Here is a 22,850-nt window from a genome sequence, read left to right as displayed (position 1 = left end):
ATGAAAGACTTCAAGGCCCTATGACTTATCACTAATGCATCCAGGTGGATGCTTTCAAGGTTATTCCCATACATGTACAAGTTGAGGTGTATAAAGATGGTCATTAAACACTGTTTGTATTAGCAAAAATGTGGAAACGATTTACTGCTCCAGAATTGGGAAATGGATAAAGAAATTGTGGTTTGTTTGTACAGTAGAATATTATACAGTAATTAAAATAAATGAACTACATCAACATAGGTAAATCCCAAGCTGACTTTGAGTGAAAAAAAGCAACTAGCAAAGATGATCTTTCAGAGAAAATTCTAAAAATATAAAATAATACAAATATGAATTGGAATAGTGTAGTTCTCTGGAGAGGAAAGGGCAAATAGGGAAGGGTGTGCTTTAGTTACATTCCAGAATGTCTTATTTTTTAAGTGTTGTAAGTCAAATATGGTAAAATATTTGCGTAAAATCTTGATGTTGTGTACATGGGTACTACTATGTTAATATCTGTACTTTTCTGTGCAACATTTCAGTATTAAAAATTGTTAGCTCAAAAATAATTAATACTGAAGAGGAGGCAAGAGGAGATAGGAGCAGTATGAATTTTGGAAGCAAAAAGGCTATATTATTGTTATTTGAAGAAAATCTACATAGAAAATCTAAGACCATCAACTCAGAAACTCTTATAACTAAGGTAGTTCAGTAAAGTGGCAAGATAAAAGAAAAATATACATAAGGGACAGAATAATGGCCTCCCAAAGATGTCCACGTCCTAAGTCCTGGAACTCAGAGCGTGTCACCTTTCACGGAACAGGGACTTGGCAGATGGGACTAAGTTCAGGATTTTGAGATGGGAAATGATCCTGGATGATCCAGGTGGGCCAATGTAATTACAGAGGTCCTTATAAGAGAGAGACAGGAGGGTCAGAGTCACTCAACAGAGATGTGATGGAAACAGAAGTTGGAGTGATACAAGGAAGGCACCATGAGCCAGGGCATGCAGGTGGCCTCCAGAAGCCAGGGAAGGCAAGTAGAAAGACTCTCCCAGAGCCTCCAGAAGGAATACAGCCCTGCCGACACATTGATTTTCGGACCTCCGACCTGCGGAACTGTATGATAGTAAATTTGTGTTGTTTCACGCTGTTTGTGCTAACATGTTACAGCAACAACAGGAAATTAGTACAATACGTAGAAATATAATACTTTTGCTATAATAAATGCAGTCCTCTCTCCATCATCCTATCCCAATTTTTAAATGGAACTTATCAGGATGGAAGAGAAATAGCCATGAAATTGAGAAACTTGCCCCCCTGTCAAAGTAACATTTGTTATTCTTGATGTCAAAATGTATTTCAGTCATCATAATTTAATGCGTGTGACTTTGACATAGCAGCAGGCCAAGATCAGTGAGGTGGGGGGCAAGGTTAGAAGTGAATAGAGGCAGCTGGGAACACCCTCTGTGGAGGTGACTTTCTGGCAGAGAATTGACTTATGAGAAATAGAAAAGATCAGAGGACTAGGGGTTCTTGGCTGACTGCACAATAAGGGATCAGTTGGGTGTGTTTTAGGAAGAACAAGGGACCCCCCCCCCTCCCTTCCAGTGGGGGAGAATGTGGGAAGGGAAAGAACATTCCAGAAGCCTTGATACCATGGGTATAACTTAGCTTTTCTTCATTATCTGTCTTTCTGATTTCTTCCTGAAGGCTTGCTTTTACTCACCTGCCTAGGGAGGGAGCTATGAATGTATGAAATTACCATGTTATCGACCCACAGTTTTGGTCTCTCTGAGCTTCCTGCAGAGCATGAAGGAGGCTGATTCAAGGCCTCAGTCGGGACATGGGTGCTGTCTGTGGACATCCTGCCCTTTTGTCCATTCCCAACTGGACAGGCCTCTTATATGCCATTGCACTCAGAACCTCCCCAGGTATCCTTTCCAGTCCTACCGTGCCCTCCAGCGATTCTTCTCAGTGTTGTTTCGGGTCTGCTCTAAGTTCATTCTTGGATGGGTTTCGTTCACTGGAATTGTTGCTTTTCTTTCTCCTCAGCGCTTCAGAGCAGGGACTCTTAGCTCGGGCTGCACACTTAAGAGTTTTGACAAATTGCGCAGCTGGATGTATGTTATAAGCTTCCAGGTGACCCCAATGTGAAGACACTGTTGAACCCCACTGGTTTAGACGGTGTAGGATCGAGAAGAGTTGGCAAGAACTCCCCATGTGGACTAGATCACTTCACTAGATTCTCCTTCGTTTTTTGTAGATTGAGGAAGGTGTGGCTTCAGGAGTGAGTGTTCATCTGGTTGAGAGTGAAGGGAATCTGGATAAATTGGGGAGGAAATCAGTGGAAGGCTTACCCCGGGGTCTGAGCAAAACTGAGGGTGGTTGCCAGCACTCTGGGAAGGATGCTTTCAAGAGAGTGGTCCCCTTCCCCTTTGCCTGACATCTCCACCTCCCCTCTACCTGCTTGTCCTTGATTTGTTCACCTGGTCTCACCTTGCCCATCCCTCCTCAGCAGGCATTTCCTGACCCCAGGACTACACTTGTAATGCTGTGCAACCATCACTGCTCTCTAGTTGCAGGCACTTTCATCACCCCAAAGTGAGACCCCATACCCATTAAGAGTCACTCCCTAATTTCCCTTCCCCCAGCCTCTGGCAACCACTAATCTATTTTCTGTCTCTGGATTTACCTATTCTGTACATTTCACATAAACAGATATAGCCAAGAGGGCTTTAAAGATTAAATCAACTGTGTAAGGTGCTTGATTCCAGTACCTGTGGATTTCTTTAGTCCTTGTTAGCTAGTGTTGATAAAGCATCGGAAAGGGAGATACCAGCACCATCTCTGGATTAAGCCTAATAGATGGTTTCACAGCGCCCTACCCGGTGGGACAAGGTTAACATCAGGGCTCTCTGTGCTCACGTGGCGCGCGAACAGGCACGAGCCCATCTGCCCTATTCTGCATTTCTCAAAAAGGAGCCTTCCTGAGGGACACGGAAAGACTAAGTCTAAACCGCTGTCAATTTGTCAGTCGGGTGTAGGAGAAGCTGTTGGTGGGAATAGTGAAGAAGAACTCCACGTTTCCATACCCATTCGATGTAAAAAAGATATTCTTGAAAAGAAGCGGACACTAAGGGTCTATATTTAGAGTAACTGGACAGTCCTGGACTCTCCCCAGGTTTCCTTCTAAGTTGTACAAAAGGAACTGTCTCCTTAACTTTCTCCTCTGAGTACTTCCCTCCCTTTCTTCCCTTTCTAGACACATGTTTTTTCCATGTTGAAGAAGATCCTTCTATATCTTTCAAGATTTTTAGCCAATCGATGGAGACGTCCCAAGTTGATGTATGCAAATGGAGGAAGGTGGTAGCAGAACTACTCTCAAGCCAGTCCCCCAAATGGATGAGATAAGAGCCAGCAGCGACCATCCTGTCTCGGCCCTCAGAACCCCTGGGCCTGCTCCTTTTAGGTTTTTGCTAGTCAGCTTGGAGACACAGATCCTTACACTCTGCCTTTACACGAAGCCATTGCCTGTGTCTCCCAGGAAGCCATGGTTTGTCAAAGGCCTTTGGAAAAACTGTCATCAGGGTAGAGATGAGAATTATAATTAAACTTATGCCAGGAAGAAGAGATCATGGTGATTTAATCTGTCATTTGCTATTTTAAATTATAATTTGATGACTATTTTATATGCCCTACTGTGCATTTTAGTGTTATGAGACCTTAATGAAGCATTTGAATCTTAAGCAACTTGTAAGTGCTTGGGCTCTGGCCAGAACATAGTGAAACAATGTGTTCGCTGTAATCTGGGCAGCCCAGATTATACCAAAGTAACCGCTTCAGAATGTCAAATCAGATCTCATTTTGTTTTCAAAGATGCCGGGTCTAGTGCAGGAGCGTCAGGAATGCAGGTCTCTCCAAATTGAGCTTGTGCTGTTAATGAACAGCCCTGACATCCAAGATGTCACCCTGCTTGATTCAGCCTCTTTTCAGGTGTTTGTCATCGACATTTTAGTTACCTTCCAGCTTTGTGTCATCAGTAAGAATTCTGTTCCTCAACTTGAGTGCACTGAGAAAGGGGTTGGCTAGCAGAGAATCAAGGTAGAACCTAATGATGTTGATAATAATATTCATAAATAGTAATCAGTACTGGTTAGTGACACCTCTCTAGACCGATATCTATCCACTCTCCCCTGTGAAGGAAAACTGTCCCTTCACCTTGAAATTCACAACCTCCCACCTCCTCAGCTATCTCCTATCACCCAACATCTGAGCCATCACTCATCCTGTGAAACTTATCCCCAGGGTCCACTAGGAATCCTGTAATTTTTCATCCAATTAAATCAGTAATACAGATATGTGCCATCTTTCAATGTTTCACTTCATTAAAAAAGAAAAAAAGAATAGGGACCAACCATAAATCAAGCCAAAAGATTTAGAACTTGAATACGCTTTATAGGCTTTTTCGATTGCTCCATTATCTTGGTTTTGTCTGTAGTAAGTTCATCTCCTGATGATTGATTGTCTTGTCTGTCTAGCCTTAGTGGGTTTCTTTGGTGTTGTGGAATTTTAGTGTGCATGTTTATCTTGACAGAGAGTATCCCCCAGCCCCTGACCTACACCACACACACACACACACACACACACACACACCCTTACCCCTCCCCACCACTGTCTGCCTTACTTCCTCTGGTTCCCAGTGGCCTTTGTCACCAGCTGAGAAGCGCTTGCCTGTGGTTGAACTGGAACCCCACGTTCCTGGGCAGTGTTTCCAGCCCCACTAGCTCTGTATTTCAGGTACTTTTAGGCCCTGTTTTCTTTCCTGTGTGCGAACCCTGGACGGCTTCTTCCTGCTCCTGCCCTGGGTGCAGTGGGCAGCAACACTCAACCTTGTGATTTTTGTTCTGTTCAGACCAATGATTAGCTTGTTTTTGAGGATATCTCTGTTTTGTCACATGCTTTCTTTTTCTACTTTCCTTATTGCGGCTTGTGCTTGATGGTGTGGTAGAAGGGAGGATGGACTTTCTGAATATGAATTTGCATCATAAATTTAGTGAGATTAGATTTAGTGCTTTCAAAAAGAAGTAAAGTTGATTCTCATTATTTGCAGATTCCATATTTGCAAGTTTGCTTATTACCTAAAATGTATTTTTAACCCCCAAATCAGTTCTCATAGCACTTTCATGGTCATTCATAGACATGCCCAGAGCAGTGAAAATTTTGAATTGCCCAATGCACACATGCACACATTCCCAGCTGAGCTTGAACAAAGTGACACTCTGCCTAATGTCCCAACTCATACTGTAAACAAATGTCCTTTTCGTGGTCTATTTAGTCCCATGTTTTTTGCATTTTTGTACTTTTTGTTGGTAATTTGCCATTTAAAATGCCCCCAATAATGGTGCTGAAGTGCTGTCTGGTGTCCTAAGCACTAGATGTGCCTTATGGAGAAAGCATGTGTGTTAGATAAGCTTCCTTCAGACACAAGTTATTGGTCTGTTGGTAATGAGATCGATGTTAATGAATCAACAATACTTATTAAATAAGGTGTCTTTAAACAGAGCACAATAAAACAAGGTTCTTTATTGATCGGTTGATTAGAACGCTGTGACCAGAGGCTCACAGGAACCTAACCCTGTGTTTCTCCAGCAGCAGTGATTCCGTATTCGCTCATTCAGTGTTTGAGGCAACATTCTAGAACAAAATTACCCCAAATAACGAGAATGGGCTATACTTATGTGAGAGAAAAATCAAAACCTTCCCCAAGCAATTCCAAGAAGGAGCCTCAGGCAGCCTTCTCTCCCAGCCCTCACGGACGTTTGCTCCTCTCTGACTGTTCTCCTTTGCAGGGTACTTTCTGAATTTCCTGGAGCCGGTGAACAATATCACCATAGTCCAAGGCCAGACAGCGATTCTGCACTGCAAGGTGGCCGGAAACCCGCCGCCCAGCGTGCGGTGGCTGAAGAACGACGCCCCGGTCGTGCAGGAGCCCCGGCGTATCATCATCCGCAAGACGGAATACGGTTCTCGGCTGCGGATCCAGGACCTGGACACGACGGACACCGGCTACTACCAGTGCGTGGCCACCAATGGGGTGAAGACCATCACCGCCACTGGCGTCCTGTTCGTGCGGCTCGGTGAGTGGGGACGGTCCCCGGTGTGCTGCTTATCAGATAGAAAAGTCCCCAGCCACCGAGCAGCAGATGAATGTGCAGTTTGAAACTGAACACACACAAGTCAGCAGAGAGGAAATCAATAAAACCCTTCCCCGAGGCCTTTCCCATTGTGCACGAGGTCCTGGCTTAACCTGTTGCCCATTTACTAGTAATAAAAGAAAATAGACGCAGATGGAGAGGTCTGTAAACCTGGAGTGCAGAACATAATCTCAGGCAGGCTGTGTGTCAGGAGGTCACCCCACGGGGAGGCTGGCCACGCACGCTTCAAGCCCAGGCGATCCAGACAGGCACCCACCCACCCACCCACAGAAACCCAGCCCGGCCCAGAGGATGGGCAGGGAGCAGAGCGTGAGGACAATTCTGTACTCTTGCGCTTGTCACAGGTGGCATGAAGCAATTAAATGGCAGGCAGGAATATGTCCCTTTCATCCCAGTTCTGTGGAGGTCCCTGCAATGCCCCAGCCGTTCTGTCACCAGTAAGACAGATCTTGTGAATCAAGTTTAGATGAGACGAGAGAAAAGACAGCAGAAACTCCCAAAATATCTCCTGACATTTCTGCATCAACACAGAGCACCCCTTCCATCCTTGGTGGTTTCCCCCATCCTTGGCATATAATATTGGGCAGGGGCAGAGCTGGAGGCCGAAGGCCGCTCACCACAAATGAGCACCCTGGGCTGCGGTTGCCTTTACCACGGGCTGGATTGGAAAAAGAAATTATTCCAAATCATGAAGTATTAATAACTTGTCTTTTTTCTTTTCCTTTAGGTCCAACACACAGCCCAAATCATAACTTTCAGTAAGTATTTGCTTTCCTCAAACCATTTTCTCATTCTTTGTGGGCTTCCGTTATGTAAGAACCCCGGCTTTAAATCGGGCAAACACATGTTTCTGCTGAATTTGCTAGAAGTTGGCTGGACTTCACACAAGGATGGCAATGTGCTTGCTTTTGGCTGGAAAACTGTTATATTTTCCATGTTGAGTGTTAGGGAAAAAGTCATAAAAGCAGGCAAAGTTAATTGCTTTCAGAGATCGTGACCTTGCAGGGCAACTGGAGGCAGCGTAAGTGTACAGACCAGGTTGCCAGGGCTGCCAGGACCCTGGTGTCCCGGACACATTTAAAACAGGGAGGCAGTACCCTGAAGTCCCAGCGCCGCCCTAACTGCATCGCCAGCTGCAGTCTACAAAATGTATGCCTGTCAAGCCTCGGGGAACCTCCACCATAGGCGGGGTCTCAGACCCACTTCAGAAGACTGAGGCTCAGAGCCTGGCTCAGGGGTCTTCACCCACCTGCGGGCAGGTTCTGGCTGTGAACTCAGGCCTCTTGTTTCCCGGTGTAACGTCTTTTCTCCTCCGGACCGCACACATCCATGGGAATCACTCTTTTCAGCACCTGTGTTCGAGGTTAGCCATGGCTGTTGGATTCCTCATTTTCTATTCAGGCATATCAGAAAGCCTTTGCTTCACATCTGAAAGTTCTGAGCAGTGGGGCAGACGCTGTGCTGGTCAGCCAAGCAGAGTTTGCTTCTCTGTGTCCCCCTGCTGCCTCGTAAACCCTGGCCATTGGGGTGAGGTGGGTGGGCAGGGGCCCCTCGTAGCTTACATCAGGTGCCACTTGCAGAAGGCAGATTTTTGAGAGCTTTCTGTGCTGAGCCGTAGTGTCCAAGCATTTCTCCTTAATAATCATTCATGCATAGAGTGAGAAAAGAAGAAATTGCATCCAGGGCACATCTGTGAGGCTTTCGAAAAGGTATAAGTCATTCAAAAGTTGAATTCTTATTTTCGTTTATATCTATATCTTATGTTGTCTATTTATGTATAATTAAAGTAAATATTATATAACATAAACATATATATATTGCGAAATATATAAATAAATAATTTACGCATAATTATAATGTAATTTATTAAATATATAAATATCAAATATACTTACCTATTTAATTTTATATACAATTAAACTTTTTTTCTGTTTTTTAAAAATTTATTTTATCGAAGTATAATTGATTTACAATGTTGTGTTAGCTTACATTTTACTGTGCTAGCCTATCTTTCCATCCGTTTCCATTCCTCAGTTGTCTTATTTCTTTTATTCATTTCACAATAATTTGCAGATATTTGTACACTTATCCTGAAATATTTTGGATATCATTATGGATTATGATATCGTTTAGAAATATTATGGAAATCATTAACAAGAGTCCAACACCTGTGTACTTACTATTCTTGTTTCTTCTTTTTGAGTTAAAACTTACATTAAGTATTCTATTAATAAGGCCCAAACAATGCAAAAACCTCTGCAATCTAACCCTTATCCAGGCGCAGAACATTCCTATCACTCTAGAAAGTTCCATCATGCAACTTCTTGATCACTTCCTCTCCTCCCCAGGCAACAACTGTTCTGATTTTTTTCTACCATGAGCTAGTTTTACGTGTTTTAGAACTTCATAGAAATGAAATCCTACAATACATAGCCACCTGAGCCTGGTTTCCTTCACTTGACATGATTCTCTCGAGAGTCATCTATGCTGTACATGTTTCACTAGGCTGCTGCTATTTATTGCCAAATAGTGTTCCCTTGTGTGACTGTATCAGTTAGTTTATCCATTTTCCTCTTGATGGACACCTGAGCAGGTTGCATCTTTTGACATTGATGAATAAGCTGCTTTGGATAGTCTCATACAAGTTTTTTGTGGACATGTATTTTCATTTCTGCTAGGTAAATACCTAGGGTCAAAGTGCTGACTTATAGGGTATGTGTGTGCTGAGTTTTGTAAGAAATACCAGACCTTTTCCTAAGGTGATTGTACCACTCTGTACTCCCACCAGCAGGTAGGAAAGTTATGGTCACTGCATTGTTTGCCAACATTTGATCTGGTTGGTCTTTCTAAGTTGAGCCATTCTGATGTGTGTGTAGTGGTTCAAGTGATCTTTATGTCATTCTGACTTCTTAAAAAAGTAGTTTTTATTAGTTGTTTTAAATTTTCAAACAAATGCATTTAAGACAGTGAAGTTTCCTCTGAATACCATTTTGGCTACATCTTTTTCCCCTCCAGGCAACATAAGCTTTTGTTTTTTGTTATTTTCTGATTTTTGTTGTATTATTATCGGTGAATTTGGGATGTATTTTACAGTTGGTAGTTGGTTGAGATTTTCTTTGTGGCCAATTAGATACGGTAAATTTTTGTGAATATTTCCTGTTGTTTCAAAAAATAAATGTGCTCTGATGGTAGCCAGTACACAATATTTCAATTCATATATTAAATCACATATGTTAAGTGTGTTATTAAAAGTGTCTATATTTTTTGTTCACATTGGTTACAGATATCTGAAAATATATGAAAGTTGTCTATACTCATTTCGGATTTGCCAATTTCTATCAGTTTTCTATTTTTTTAAATTTTGAGTTTATGTTCTTAAATACCTCCAGGTTTGAGACTATATAGCTTTTGTTTTGTTTTGTCTTGTTTTTAAGTCTCTTTTGAGGCTTTTTGCCTTGAATTCGATTTTGCCTAGCAATAATATTGCTCCACCTACTTTCTTTTTATTTGCATTTGCTAGAAAGCTGTTTTACTATTCCTGTCCCACTTTTTCCCTCAACCTTTTTGTGTTCTGTTTTATGTAGGTCTCTTGTAAATAGCATATAACTGTAGTTTTTTTAGAGGTGGGTGAGGAGGGGGGTTTGCCAATCTGGAAGTCCAGGTTAATACATGTAGGTTAAGTTCATTTTAACAAATATACAATACTCCATTCTGTGACTCAGTCTCACTTTAATTGTCCATGTGTCTACTCAGTGAAGGTTAGTTGTTCTCACTGATGCAGACCATCTTATGTAAACATCTTTCCATGTCTACTTGTCCCAGTGGGCCAGAGTCCTCCAGCAGTAGAAGTCTGGGAGTGGAACTGCAGGTATGCACTTCCCACCTCTACCACGTATGGTCAGATTGCCCTCCAAAGTGATAAAGGACTTCCTAGTCCCACCGGCAAGGCATGAGTTCTTATTTCCCCATGTTTTCCAGCACATGGTATTATCAGAACTCAAAATTTTGCCAATATCTTGGGTGTCGGTTGTAAGTTATAGTAATTTTACATTAGATTTCACCAGTAAACAGTGAAGTTGAGCATATTTGTATTGGTTTAATAACCATTGGATTGCCAGTTCAAATACAGTCCATTCTTATTTATAGACTCAATACTTGCAAATTTTCTTACTCAGTAAAATTTCTTTGTAACCCCCAAATCAATACTCAGGATGTTTCCATGGTCACTCATGGATATGCACACAACAGTGAAAAATTTGAGTTGCCCAGTGCATGCGTTCCCAGCTGAGATCTGCCATCTTGTTTCAGCTCTCCTGCTGTGCACAAGTGTGCTTTTCTGGGTCTGTTTATATTTTGTACTTTTCGTTGGTGATTTTGATGTTTAGAATGGCCCCAAGCACAGTGCTGAAGTGCTGTCTTATGTTCCTAAGCACCAGAAGGCTGTGATGTGCCTTGTGGAGGAAAAATACGTTAGATAAGCTTCATTCAAGCATGAGTTACAGTGCTATTGGCCCCAAGCTTATTATTAATGAATCACCAACCACATTAAATAAGACATCTTTAAACAGAAACACACATAAAACAAGGTTATGTATTGATTGGTTGATGAAAACGTTACGACCACAGACTTGCAGAAAAGTATCTCTTTATTTGCCTTAGGAACAATGGCTCAGTATTTGCTAATTCAGTGTTTGTGGCAACTTTATAGAAAATGACTGTCACAGATAACCAGAGTCGACTGTATTTTGTCCATTTTTCATTAGGACGTTTGTCTTTTTCATATTGATTTGCAAGAGTCTTAAAATATATTCTAGATACAATTTTTACACAGTTTCTACTCCATCTAGAATTGATTTTTATGCTGGTATCAGCTAGGGTTCTACTGTAATATTTTCCTATCTCAGTGGCCTAGTGCCTTGGCATCATCTAATGAATAGCCACATCTGTAATCATTAAATTTAATGTCACTTCTGTCATCTGTGAAATTTCTATACATGCGGATCTGCTTCTAGGCTCTCTATTCTGTTCTAGTAACTTTTGTGCCTGGAATAAATACCACAATATTCTAACACTATATCTTTGTAATATATCTTGCTATATGTAGAGAAATATTTTTGCTTGTTACTATGGATTAAATTGTGCCCCCCCACCAAATTCAGATATTGAAGCTTTAACCCCCCTTCATGGGACTGTATTGAAGATAGGGCCTTTAAGTAGGTAATTAAGGTTAAATGAGGTCTTAAGGTTGGGTCCCTGATCTGATAGGGCTGGTGTCCTTATAAGAAGAGGAAGATACATCAGAGATTGCTGTCTCTCCTTTCTGCCATGTGGGGACACAGCGAGAAGGTGGCCGTCTGAAAGCTGGGAACTAAATAGGGTTGCACTTTGATATTGAACTTAACCTCCAGAACTGTGAGAAGTCAATGTCTGTTGTTTAAGCCCCCCAGTCTGTGGTGTTTGTTATGGCAGCCTAAGCTGGCTAATACAGCTACCTTATTACTATACCATTTTTCTAAATTATCTTGACTGTTATCTTTTATTCTTCCATATGAATTTTATCAGTTTGTATTTTTATTGGAATTGCATAGAAGTTTGATTTTTACAGTTACTTTTCCAGATACAAAGGTGATTGTGTAGTTTTTCTCCTTTCAACGTATGAATATTACGGTATGTAATAGAGTTCCTCTTACTGGGTCGCTTTACAGTTCTAGACTGAAATCCACTTGGTCAGGGTGAGATATTCTTTTAATATTATGCTGAATTGATCTGCTAACTTTGTGTTGGCAGATGACCCGCTTTGTTCAGATACTTCGTAGCCTAAGGCACCAGCCCATTGACGGTTGTCTTTTTTGTGACCATGATGTTTTTCTCCCCATTGACTGTAATTATGTTTCGGCAGACTCACCTTCACCTCCTTTATGATACCTCTGGAAGTTGACCAGAACAAAGACAAAAAGAAGGAACATCAGTGGGTTTAAAACAGAATTACCCACAAGTTCTCCGTTTTTGTCTCTGGAATATCACTAGCTTATCCAATACTGTGACTCTCTCCTCTTGGGCCATTTCCTGAGAAAATGCACAGCAGTTAAAGCTCTTTCATTGTTGGTCTGGTGGTATATCCTGTACCTGCAAATGGAGAGTTGAAACAGTGAATAATCATACAGCCCTGGTTGATCCCTGTGTACAGCATGTCAGCATGGGGACACGCCGAGGTTGGTTCTGAACCGTGAACGGGGATGGTTGTGATGACTCATCCCCTCCAGGCTCTTCGCTCTCTTCCTCTGGCCGCTGCCCTCACACATCCACACACGTGGTCATCAGCAGTGTTGGTGGCTATCAGTTTGTGTGTATTGAAGGAGATGGGGGGGGTGGGGTGGAAATCCCCAGAGGTTAAGGGATTTATTACCATTAAAACATTGTTTTTCCTTCCATCCATTTGAAGGTGGGGTGAGGAGGGTGTGTGTATGGAGAACAAAAGCTTCAAGGACAGGCTGTGTCTCCACAGACGTAGGTTCAAAGACAGGGTGATTATAGCTTACTCAGGTAGCAGGTTTGGTAATGCGAGGGGATTAATGTGAGGCTGTGTGTCTCACATTTCATGTGTGGGTATCTTTTCTAGCTACTCTTTTAAAAAGTGGTTTATTTTCATGATGATAGACACATATGTACACTGGTGGGGTAGCCTGGTGGTAGCAAAGTCGTCGGGTGAAGGGGTCGGGAGTGCTCCCTGAAGCGTGAGCGTCAGGGCTTCCATGTTTCCTGTGTTGGTTGTCCTAGGCTACCCTGATGGCTCACAAGTAAATGCACGCATAATGTGCTTCAACGAACGTCTGCTTAAAGGAAAATGTGTTGTTTTTTGGACAATTAAAAGTTACGTTAATTATTGGCCGCTGGGAAATCACTTTCCTTGAGGCCATGTCTGAGCCCTTCTTGCTTCACGACTTGCAGGCAATTCCAAGGTTTCAGCCCTTCTCCACCCATAAGCTCATGACCCTGACATCTCCACTTCCAAGTCTGACTTATCTCCCCATCTCCAGGCCCCCCAGTTCAGCCCCATGGTGGGCATCTCCAGGCAGATGATTCACAGGCACCTCACAATTTGCATGTCTAAATGGAACTCAGCCATCTTCTACCTCAAACTCCTTCCATTGCTCTTTGGGAAATTGTCATAAGCCTAGTTCAAACTTTGTCCTAATTATAGGAAAATAGCACTATTAAAAAACCCCCTGAAACTGCCAACTGACTATCCAGTAATTAAAAATGACTTCAGGAGAAAGCAAGCTGCCTTACTGACAAGTTGGTAAAAGTAAATTAACTCAGACAAAAGGCTAACATTTAGCATTTGATGTTAAATTCATTAAACCACCAACCTAATGAAATTGAGTTGGAAGGGGGAGAGAAGCCAACCTAATTTTTTCTCCATGACTTCTTGTTGTGATAGGTTCTTTTTTCTGGAAAAGTAACTCCCCTTAAATCCCATAGTGCAGAACTTGAATAAAAGATAGAAACTTAATTCATTTTAAGATTATGTGATACAGGCGATAAGTGGCTAAACACAGTCATAAAGTAGTTAGAGACTACACACACATTCTTTTTAATTCAGATCATATAGTGACACAAATGAAAATGTTTGTGCTTTAGCAGTAATGATAATACTAGCACTTGATGGTAGAAGCACATTTAATGCTCCCACTAAATCTTTTTGTTTTCAGTTAAACTCATGTATCAGCTATGATGCCCTATTATACATGAATGAGAGCTTTTTACACACCAACCTCCAAATTCACCCAAAGTCACCAATCTTCCAAGGTTGATGTGAGAGGGACCAGCCCCCTGAACATGACAGAAGAGAATAACGTTTGCTTGCCAATGAACTATTAGTGTTGGAGACACTGTTTCTCTGCCTCTGGCCGTCTCATGTGATCCTAGCCTTAGAGATGGCCATTGCAAAAGCCAATGTTTCTAAAAGGTTTTGCTGACTTGGGTTTTTATGACATGAGTGTTGGTGTTGGCTTTATGAATGAATGTGCTCCGTTCACATTTTTGCCACATCAAATATGACATCAGTATAATTGCATGCAGGAGTATTTCATCTCAAAAGTAGAGAGGAATAAAGTATGATGTCTAATTTTCAAGGAAATCATTCATTCATTTATTTAACAAATTTATATTGAGGGCCAGCTATGTGCCAGGCCCTGTTCAAGTTATTGGGGGTCCAACAATGAATGAAACAGACAAAAACTAAAAACTCCTGCCTTGTGCTGCTTACATTTTCCTGGGAGACTCTTATGTCTGGCTTCTTTCACAAAATGTAATATCTGAAAAATACTTTCTGTGGTTTATTCCTTTTTATTGATGACAATTATTCTGTTGTATGAAGATACTACAATGTATTATCTGTTGATGGACATTTGGGCTTCTAATTTGGAGCAATTATAAATAGACTGCTATGAATATTTAATTTGGGGGAACATGCTTTCATTTTTCTAGAATAAATCCTAGGTGTAAGATTGCTCAGTCAGGGCTTCCCTGGTGGCACAGTGGTTGAGAATCTGCCTGCCAATGCAGGGGACACGGGTTCGAGCCCTGGTCTGGGAAGATCCCACATGCCGCGGAGCAACTGGGCCCGTGAGCCACAACTACTGAGCCTGAGCGTCTGGAGCCTCTGCTCCGCAACAAGAGAGGCCGCGATAGTGACAGGCCCGCGCACCACGATGAAGAGTGGCCCCCACTCGCCGCAACTGGAGAAAGCCCTCGCACAGAAACGAAGACCCAACACAGCCAAAAATAAACATAATAAATAAATAATAAATAAAAATTAAAAAAAAAAAAAAGATTGCTCAGTCAGATGGTATGTATATATATAAACTGTATAAGAAATTGCCAAATTCTTCCCCAAAGTGATCTTTCCATTTTATACTGCCACCAGCAACGTATGAGAGTTCCAGTTGCCCCACATCCATACCAACATTTGATAGTCAGTCATTTAATTGCAGCCATTCTAGTGTCTTGCATCGTGATGATTCAGGGTGTTTTAATTATATTTCTTCAGTCACTAAAAATGGGGCCATCTTCTAAGGACACACTTTTGTGAAGTATCTGTTAGGCCTTTTGTACAATTTTTACTGTGTTGTTTGTCTTCTTATTGAGTTATGGGAGTTCTTTATATTTTCTGTATACAATTTCTTTGTCAGATATTATAAGGTGTTTTCTGCCAGCTTGTGGTTTGCCTTTTTAATTTTCTTAATGCTGTCTTTTGATGATCAGGAAATTTTAATTTTGGTAAATCTGATTTATGGTTTTTTTCTTTTATGCATCATGTCTAAGAAACCTTTGCTCTCACCTACCTCAATACTATAAAGATATTCTCCTGTGATTCCTTCTGTAAGCATTTTAATTTTAGCTTTTATGTTTAGGTCTATGATCCATCTTCAAAACAATTTTTGTGTATGGTGTGAGTTAATGCGTTTAAGTTCATTTTTTTCCATACAAATATCCAGTTGTTCCAGCATCATTTTTGAAAAGACTGTTCTGTCTCCCTTGAATGCGTTAGTGCCTTTATTGAAAATCACTTGACTACATGTGAAGATATATTTTGGAATTCTCTGTTATGTTCTATTGATCTATCCTTACACTCCAATACCACATTGTCTTAATAACTGCAATATTACAGTAAGTCTTAAAATCAAGGGGTGTAAATCTTCTATCATTCTTCTTCTCTTTCATGATTGTTTTAGCTACTCTAGTACCTTTGCATTTCCATTTAAATTCTAGAGTGTTTGTCAGTTTCTACCACAGTGCCTACTGGGATGTTTTTAACTTTTGATTTTGAAATAACTTCAGACTTATAAAAAAGTCACAGGAATAGTAATAAGTAATCCCATATGACTTTACCCAGGTTTACCAATTTTTTGTCATTCTGCCATATTTGACTTATCATTCCCTCTATGCCTGTTTGCAACTATTATTGTTTTCTGAACCATATGAGAGTAGGTTGCATTCATTACACCCCTTTGCCCTTTAACACTTCAGTGTATATTCCCTAAGACCAACAGTGTTTCCTTACAGAACGACAGCTTCAACTTCAGGATATATGTCTTTGAATTGCCATTCATACTCCAATTTCTTTCATTGTCCCAGTAATGCTTTTTAGATCCCCCCGCCCCCGGGTACAGCTCCTCACCATGTTGCTTTAGTCCCCTTTACTCTGCAACAGTTCCTGGACCTTTCATGACACTGAGATTTTTGATAAGTGCGGAACGGTTATTGTGTAGAATATCACTAAATTTGAGTTTGGCTGATGTTTACTCATGATTAGAATCTGGTTATGCATTTTTGACTGAAATAATGTAAGTGATATTTCCTTCTCAGGGTATCACGTCTGGAGGTACATGATGTCAGTTTGCCCCCTATTGGTGACGTTAATTTTTCTCACTTGGTTAAGATCTGTTTTCTCATTATACAGTTATTTTTCTTTTTGTAGTAAAAGGTAATTTGCGGGGAAATCCTGCTAGGATTTTGATGGGGTGATATTGCACTCTGGGAACATTGACTTCTTTAAACTATTGAGTGTTCCAATCTATGAACATGGTATGTATTTCTATTTATTTGGGTTTTCTTTCCTTTCTCTCTGCAGTGTTTTGAGGTTTTAAGTGTGGAAGTCTTGTACATGTTAGGTTTATTTCTAAGTATTTTAACCATTTTAAGTGTATAATTCAGAGGTATTAAGCACAATCACATTGTTGTGCAATCATCACCACACCCCTCTCCAGAACACTTTCATCTTCCCGAACTGAAACTCTGTATCCATTAAACAATAATGCCCCATTCTTTCCGCCCCCAGCCCTTGACAACCACCATTCTACTTTCTATGAATTTGATTACTCCCCTGTGTATTTTTAATATTATTGTAAATGATATTTTTTAAAAATTTCATTTGCTAATTGGTGCTCAAATATAAAAATATAATTGATTATGTTGTCCTTATCTTGTGGCTTTACTAAATCCATATTAATTTTTGTAATTTTTTAATATATTCATTAGAATTTTCTATGTAAATTATGATATCTATGAGTGAAGACAGTTTTATTTCTTCCTTTCTAATCTGTAAGCCATTTATCTATCTATCTACCATCCCCTATCTATCTATCTATCTATCTCCTTATTGTAATGGTTAGGACTTCATGGCGATGTTGGGTAGAAGACGTAAGAGCAGATATCTTTGTCTTGTTTCTATATCTATGGGGAAAATGTTCCTTATTTCACCATTAAGTAAGAAATTCATTGTAGGTTTCTCATAGATGCCCTTTTTATTAGATTGACAGTTATTTTCTTTGTTGAAAGTTTTGATAATGAATGAGTGTTGGTTTTGTCAATTGCTTTTTTTTTGTAATATTAACTGAGATTATTACATGGTTTCTCTCTTTAGCTCTGTATTTTCAGTGATTGGTTTTTAAATGCTGAAGTAACTTTGTACTCCTGGGTTGACCCAGTTTGGTCCATTACTCATTTCTATATTGTCTTTTTATTTCGCTGGGTCCAGTTTGCTGTTGTTTAGTGGAGCATGTTGCCCTTTTGATCAGGGGGCATATTGGCTTATAATGTCCATGGAACAGACTTGTCAGCTTTTTGTATCAAGTTTATGTTTGCCTCATAAAATGAACTAGAAAGTATCTCTTACTCCTTTATTTTCTGAAAGAGTTTGTGTAAAATTGCTGATGTTTCTTCCTTAAATATTAGACAGAATTCACCAGTTTCTATTATTTTGGGCTGGAGATTTAATCATGGGAAGGTTTTTGACTACAACTCCAAGTTCTCTAAGAGATTTAGGGCTATTCTGAGTTTTTATTCCTATTTGTGCTAATTTTGGTGTATTGTCATTTGTCATTTTTTCTAAGTTGTTGGATATATATATCTATGTTCATTTATTATCTTTAACATCTGTAGAGTCTTTGGTGAGTCTCCTTGTGCATTCCTGATATTGGTAATGTGTGTTTTCTCTTTTCTTAATCATTTTTTCTAGGTGTTAGCGATTTGGTTAATTTTTTGAAGAATGAACTTCTGGCTTTATTGATTTTTTTATTGTTTGGTTTCTATTTTATTGATTTCTGCTCTCATCATTAATATTTTTTTCTAATTACTTCAGGTTTAACTTGACACTCTTTTTCCAGCTTTTTAAGGTGTAAAATCTCATCTAATTTAAGCATTTAAAGCTATAAAGGTCTCTCTTAATTACTCTTTTAGCTTCATTCCACGATTTGGGGTATCCTGTTTTCATTTTTCATATTTTATATATTCTCATTCCATTTAAAATACCATTTAATTTTTCTTGCATTTTCTTTTTTGAGCCCAAAGGCTATTTAGAAGTGTGCTATTTAATTTCCAAATAGTTCGAGAGTTTCTAAATATATTTTTGTTACTGATTTCTACTTTAATTTTGTGTGATCAGAAATTTATGGTTTCAATTTTTTAATGTATTGTGAGTTATTTTATGGAGAGCATATGGTCTGTCTGGGTGAATATGCCATGTACACGGACATGTGTATGCTGTCTTGCTGGGTATATTGTTCTGCAGATGTCCATTGGGTCAAGGGGGTGGTTAATGTTTCTGTTGTTTCTTCACTAATGTTTTTGTTTAGTTCAGTTAATTGCTGAGAGTCAGGTATTAAAATTTCCAACTATAATTATGGATTTTTCTGTTTTGTCCTCTAGTTCTGTCAATTCTTGTTTATATATTTTGAAGCTCTGATATTAGGTGCATTCATGTTATGTCTTTTTGCTTAATAGACCCTTTTATTTGAAAGAAGTTTTTGCTGAGTATGGAATCCAGGTTCACAGTTCATTTTCTCTGCTAGTGCCTTGAAGCTGTCATTTCCTTGTCTTCTGTTTTGCTTTGTTTCTGATGAGGAGTCAGCCATTATTTTTTATCTCCCCCTTTTTCTATTTATCCTAGGTTTTTAGCAAGTTGATTGTGACATCAGCAGGTGTGGTTTCCTTTGTATTTATTCTGCTTGCTTTTCACTGATCTTCCTTGGTTGGTGTGTTACTGTATTTTAATGAAATTTGGGAAAATTTTGGCCATCATTTCTTCAAACCTTTTTCCCAACTCCGTGTGTCTCTCCCCTCCTGTTGGGATTTGACTGTACATAAGTTAGACCTCCTGTACTTTCCTATAGCTTACTAAAGCTCTGTTTAATTTTTGGTAAATCTTTTTGTCTCTCTTTGTTTCAGTTTGGAAATTTTCCATTGACCTGTCCAGTTTACCAATTTTTTTCCCTAGTTTTATCCAATCTGTTGTTAATATCATACCATGACTGTTTTATTGGAGATTGTATGTTTTAGTTCTTCCAGTAGATTCTTTTACAGTTTCCATCTCTCCTGCAATCATCCATATCTTCATTATAGTTTCTTCTGTGCATTGTTTACCATACTCATAGTTCCTTAAAGTGCTGGTCTTCTAACATCTGGGTTTATTTCTCTTGACCATGGGTTATATTTCCCTGTTTCTTTACATGCCTGGTAATTTTTTATTGTACACCAGTCATTGTGGTTTATACTCTAGATTTTGTTACCTTCCTCTGAAGAGTGTTTTGTTACTGCAGCTTCTTACATTACTGGCAGGTCACCTGAAGCTTATGGAGTTTATCACTTTTTGTTGAAGCTGTTCCTTCCTCTGCTTCACTCAAGCAGGAAGCCTGTTTATTGCAGGCAGACCCTCTCATAATAAGAATAATAATTATGAAATGGTTTAACCACTTTTAACAAAAAAAACTGTTTGGGGAAAATGTTACCTTCCTACACAATGTGTAACTACATTTGAGTTTTGGTATTGATTACTTTTCAACCTCAAAGGAGCCTACTTTCTTTTAAAGGTTATTCATTATTTGTAACAAGGAATTTTTCTAAGGTTTTCTTCAAACCAGTTTTTGTTTTTAGCAGGTACCATTGCAGGGAAGGTGCTGACTGGCCCCACCATCTCCTCAGCCGTTTGTGAAGAAGCCCTTTCTATCACAGTATGATGGCTCCTTTTTCTGTTTCCTCCCAATCCCCTACTCCTTTCCTATTGCTTTTTTTCCCCCAATATTGTAGGTATCTCTCTCCCTCTCTCTCTCCTCCTTTACCATGAACTTGTTGGTATACAAGTTTCTTCTTCATCTGTGTTATTAGTGCCTGGCAGCATTAGGAATGGAGGAGATTTCCAAAATTGAGTTTCTATCACATTGATGTTCTGAGATTTGGCGAGCATGCTTGTTTCACTTGTGTGGTTTAAAGGATTTTATAGAAGGCAGCTTCTGTGTCAGCACTTTTCTTTAGTCTCTGAGCGACCAGTTTTACAGACTTACTCCAGCTCTGTCACTCTTCAGAGGTCCTAAACAATGCCAGGTGAAGATAAGACGTAATTCTGTTTGAAACTGAAAAGTAATTCCCACTTGTTTTCTCAAAATTCAGAAACCTGAAAGATGTCATTGTCCAACCATTTCTGTTTGCGTTTTTGGACATTCTCTAAAATCCAGATTAGAAGCTCACTGAGATGAGTAAGCTGTGAACACGATGTGATGGTCTTGAGCCCCTTCTCAGCGTGTCTTCCCTGCACCCTTGTTGCTCCCCCATCCTGTGGGCACCTGACCAGTGGCCAGGGAGAAGCCCACAGTGAGGGACTAGGCTTTCTATTCCTTGACTCTTGAGGCAGAGAAGAGAAATTGCTTGCTCTTGTGGGGGTCACCCAAGGGACTAACTGAATCAAATCTCATACCCTAGGTGGGCTGACGTTAATAAGAACGTGCACATCTTAATGCTTTTCCTGGCATAGCAGGCAAGTGACCTAAACCCAGCCTGCAAACGGGGATACAGAGCTCACACACCAGGGCAGAGTTGACTTGAACTTGCGTTTGTGTATTTGGCAAGTGTAACATTGGTTTTAGTTTAATCAGCAGTTAACTCCAGCTCACAAAGGGTGAGAGAGGGGTGGGTTGCGTGTGTATTGTTAGCACATGTGCTTGCTTATTTAAACGATAGTTAAGGAATCCTTGACCCAAAGAAATAATGGCCGGTGAGCTTGAGAGAAAGGGCATCTGGCTCTCGCTGACACCAGAATCTCCTGTTTTAGATTATTTATGGCTCCAGGTTCTTTTCTTTGAAAAAGAAATTTTCTTCAGGGGCTGAGAAGACAGCAGAGGATGGAGAGAGCCAGAGGCGGCTGAAGTGACCGTGTCCTGCCAGACCCTTTGTCTCCACTGTTACGATCGTTCAGACTTTACATTTGTGAGAAAGCTAAGACAGGGATTCTTAAAGTCCGTTTGGTTAAATTGGACGCAACCCACATTTCGTTTGGGGATGGTCCAAATCAATGTAGGGTGGACGACAAGTATTAGGCTTATGGCAGGTGGCAGATTTGCTAGAAAACAAGTGACTTAATTACAGGCCTGAGGCACTTGCTGCAGCTTGTCCTGGGAGCTCCCGGGCCCTCTCCTTTGCTCCCCAGCAGACGGCAGCCCTAATATATGTGCTTTGGCCCACTTTTACTGTCTCCTTGAAGCATCCTCAGGGCCACTTTAAAAAGCACCTAGGTGCTTAGAATGACTGATTTTATTGTCCAAAGGCAGGACTAACAGGTTTTACCGAGAATAATTTAGCACAGACTCCAAGGGGACGTGTGCAGGCTGTTCCCTACAGGCTGGGGGGAAGGTCGGACTGCAGGGCAAGTGGGAGGGCTGTGCTTTTGAGAGTCTCCCTCTCTGTCCCCCGTATTTATACACGTGGTCTGCGCTATGGAGCAGTGGCGAGGTCACCACTCCCCTGTGGTGTAATAAGCACATATCGCTATACAAACTCTTTGAGGCCCTGCCTGACTTTTTGGAATCCTCTCCATTGCTTTCCTCTGTTTCAAAGAATTCTCTCCTACAGTTTAACGGTAGAACACAGTTTCTGAATGAACATCATTTTCATAAAAGCGTCGCTTGCAAACGACGGAAGTTAATAGGGGTGTAATGTTTCTGATGTAGTTTAAGACTACGATGAAACATGTTAATCGTTAATATTCTGCATGTATTTGAACATAGGCATGAGCACGTACCCACCCATGTGTACACTTCGCATTTATAATCCGTCTTTCATACTCAACTTCCTTTGTTTCATCCCCCCCGACCTTAAAGATGCTGGATTTTTTTTTAAGTTAATAGATTTTATATTTAGAGCAATTTTAGGCTTACAGAAAAATTGAACAGAAAGTACAGAGAGATATCGTGTACCGGTTCCCCACATCTGCACATACAGTTTCCCCTATCAGTAACATCTTATGTCAGTGTGGTGCATTTGTTATAGTTAGTGAGCCTATGTTGATACATTATTATTAGCTGAAGTCTGTAGTTTACATTACAGTTCACTCTTGGTGTTGCATATTCTCTGGGTTTGCACAAATGTATAATGACATGTTTCCGCCATTATAGTATCATACAGAGTAGTTGCACTGTGCTAAAAATCTCTGTTCTCCTGTTCACCAACCCTCCCCCCACCCTTTGGCATTCACTGATCTTTTTACTGTTCCATAATTTTGCTTTTTCTAGAATGTCATAAAGTTGGGATCATACAGTATGCATGCAGCCTTTTCAGATTGGCTTCTTTCACTTAGTAATGTGCATTTAAGTTTCCTCTGTGT

General features: G+C 40.3%; 1 protein-coding gene across 2 annotated transcripts in view; it reads left to right on the top strand.

Moving 5' to 3' along the window:
• Positions 1-22,850, top strand: part of ROR2 (receptor tyrosine kinase like orphan receptor 2) — a 218,149-nt gene that overhangs the window by 182,487 nt on the left and 12,812 nt on the right. For both annotated transcript variants that reach the window (XR_009503836.1, XM_059926277.1), the window contains exons 3-4: positions 5,831-6,118; positions 6,924-6,954. Coding sequence is in view for 1 of the 2 variants with exons in the window: in XM_059926277.1 (XP_059782260.1) it covers positions 5,831-6,118; positions 6,924-6,954 (319 nt within the window). In the remaining variant the exon portion in view is untranslated. The remainder of the gene's footprint in view (positions 1-5,830; positions 6,119-6,923; positions 6,955-22,850) is intronic.

This window comes from Balaenoptera ricei, chromosome 6 (genome assembly GCF_028023285.1).
Source record: "Balaenoptera ricei isolate mBalRic1 chromosome 6, mBalRic1.hap2, whole genome shotgun sequence".
NCBI classification, from domain to species: domain Eukaryota; kingdom Metazoa; phylum Chordata; class Mammalia; order Artiodactyla; family Balaenopteridae; genus Balaenoptera; species Balaenoptera ricei.
The sequence above is the reverse complement of the archived record's forward strand: the minus strand, read 5'-3'. Positions and strand labels throughout refer to the sequence as shown.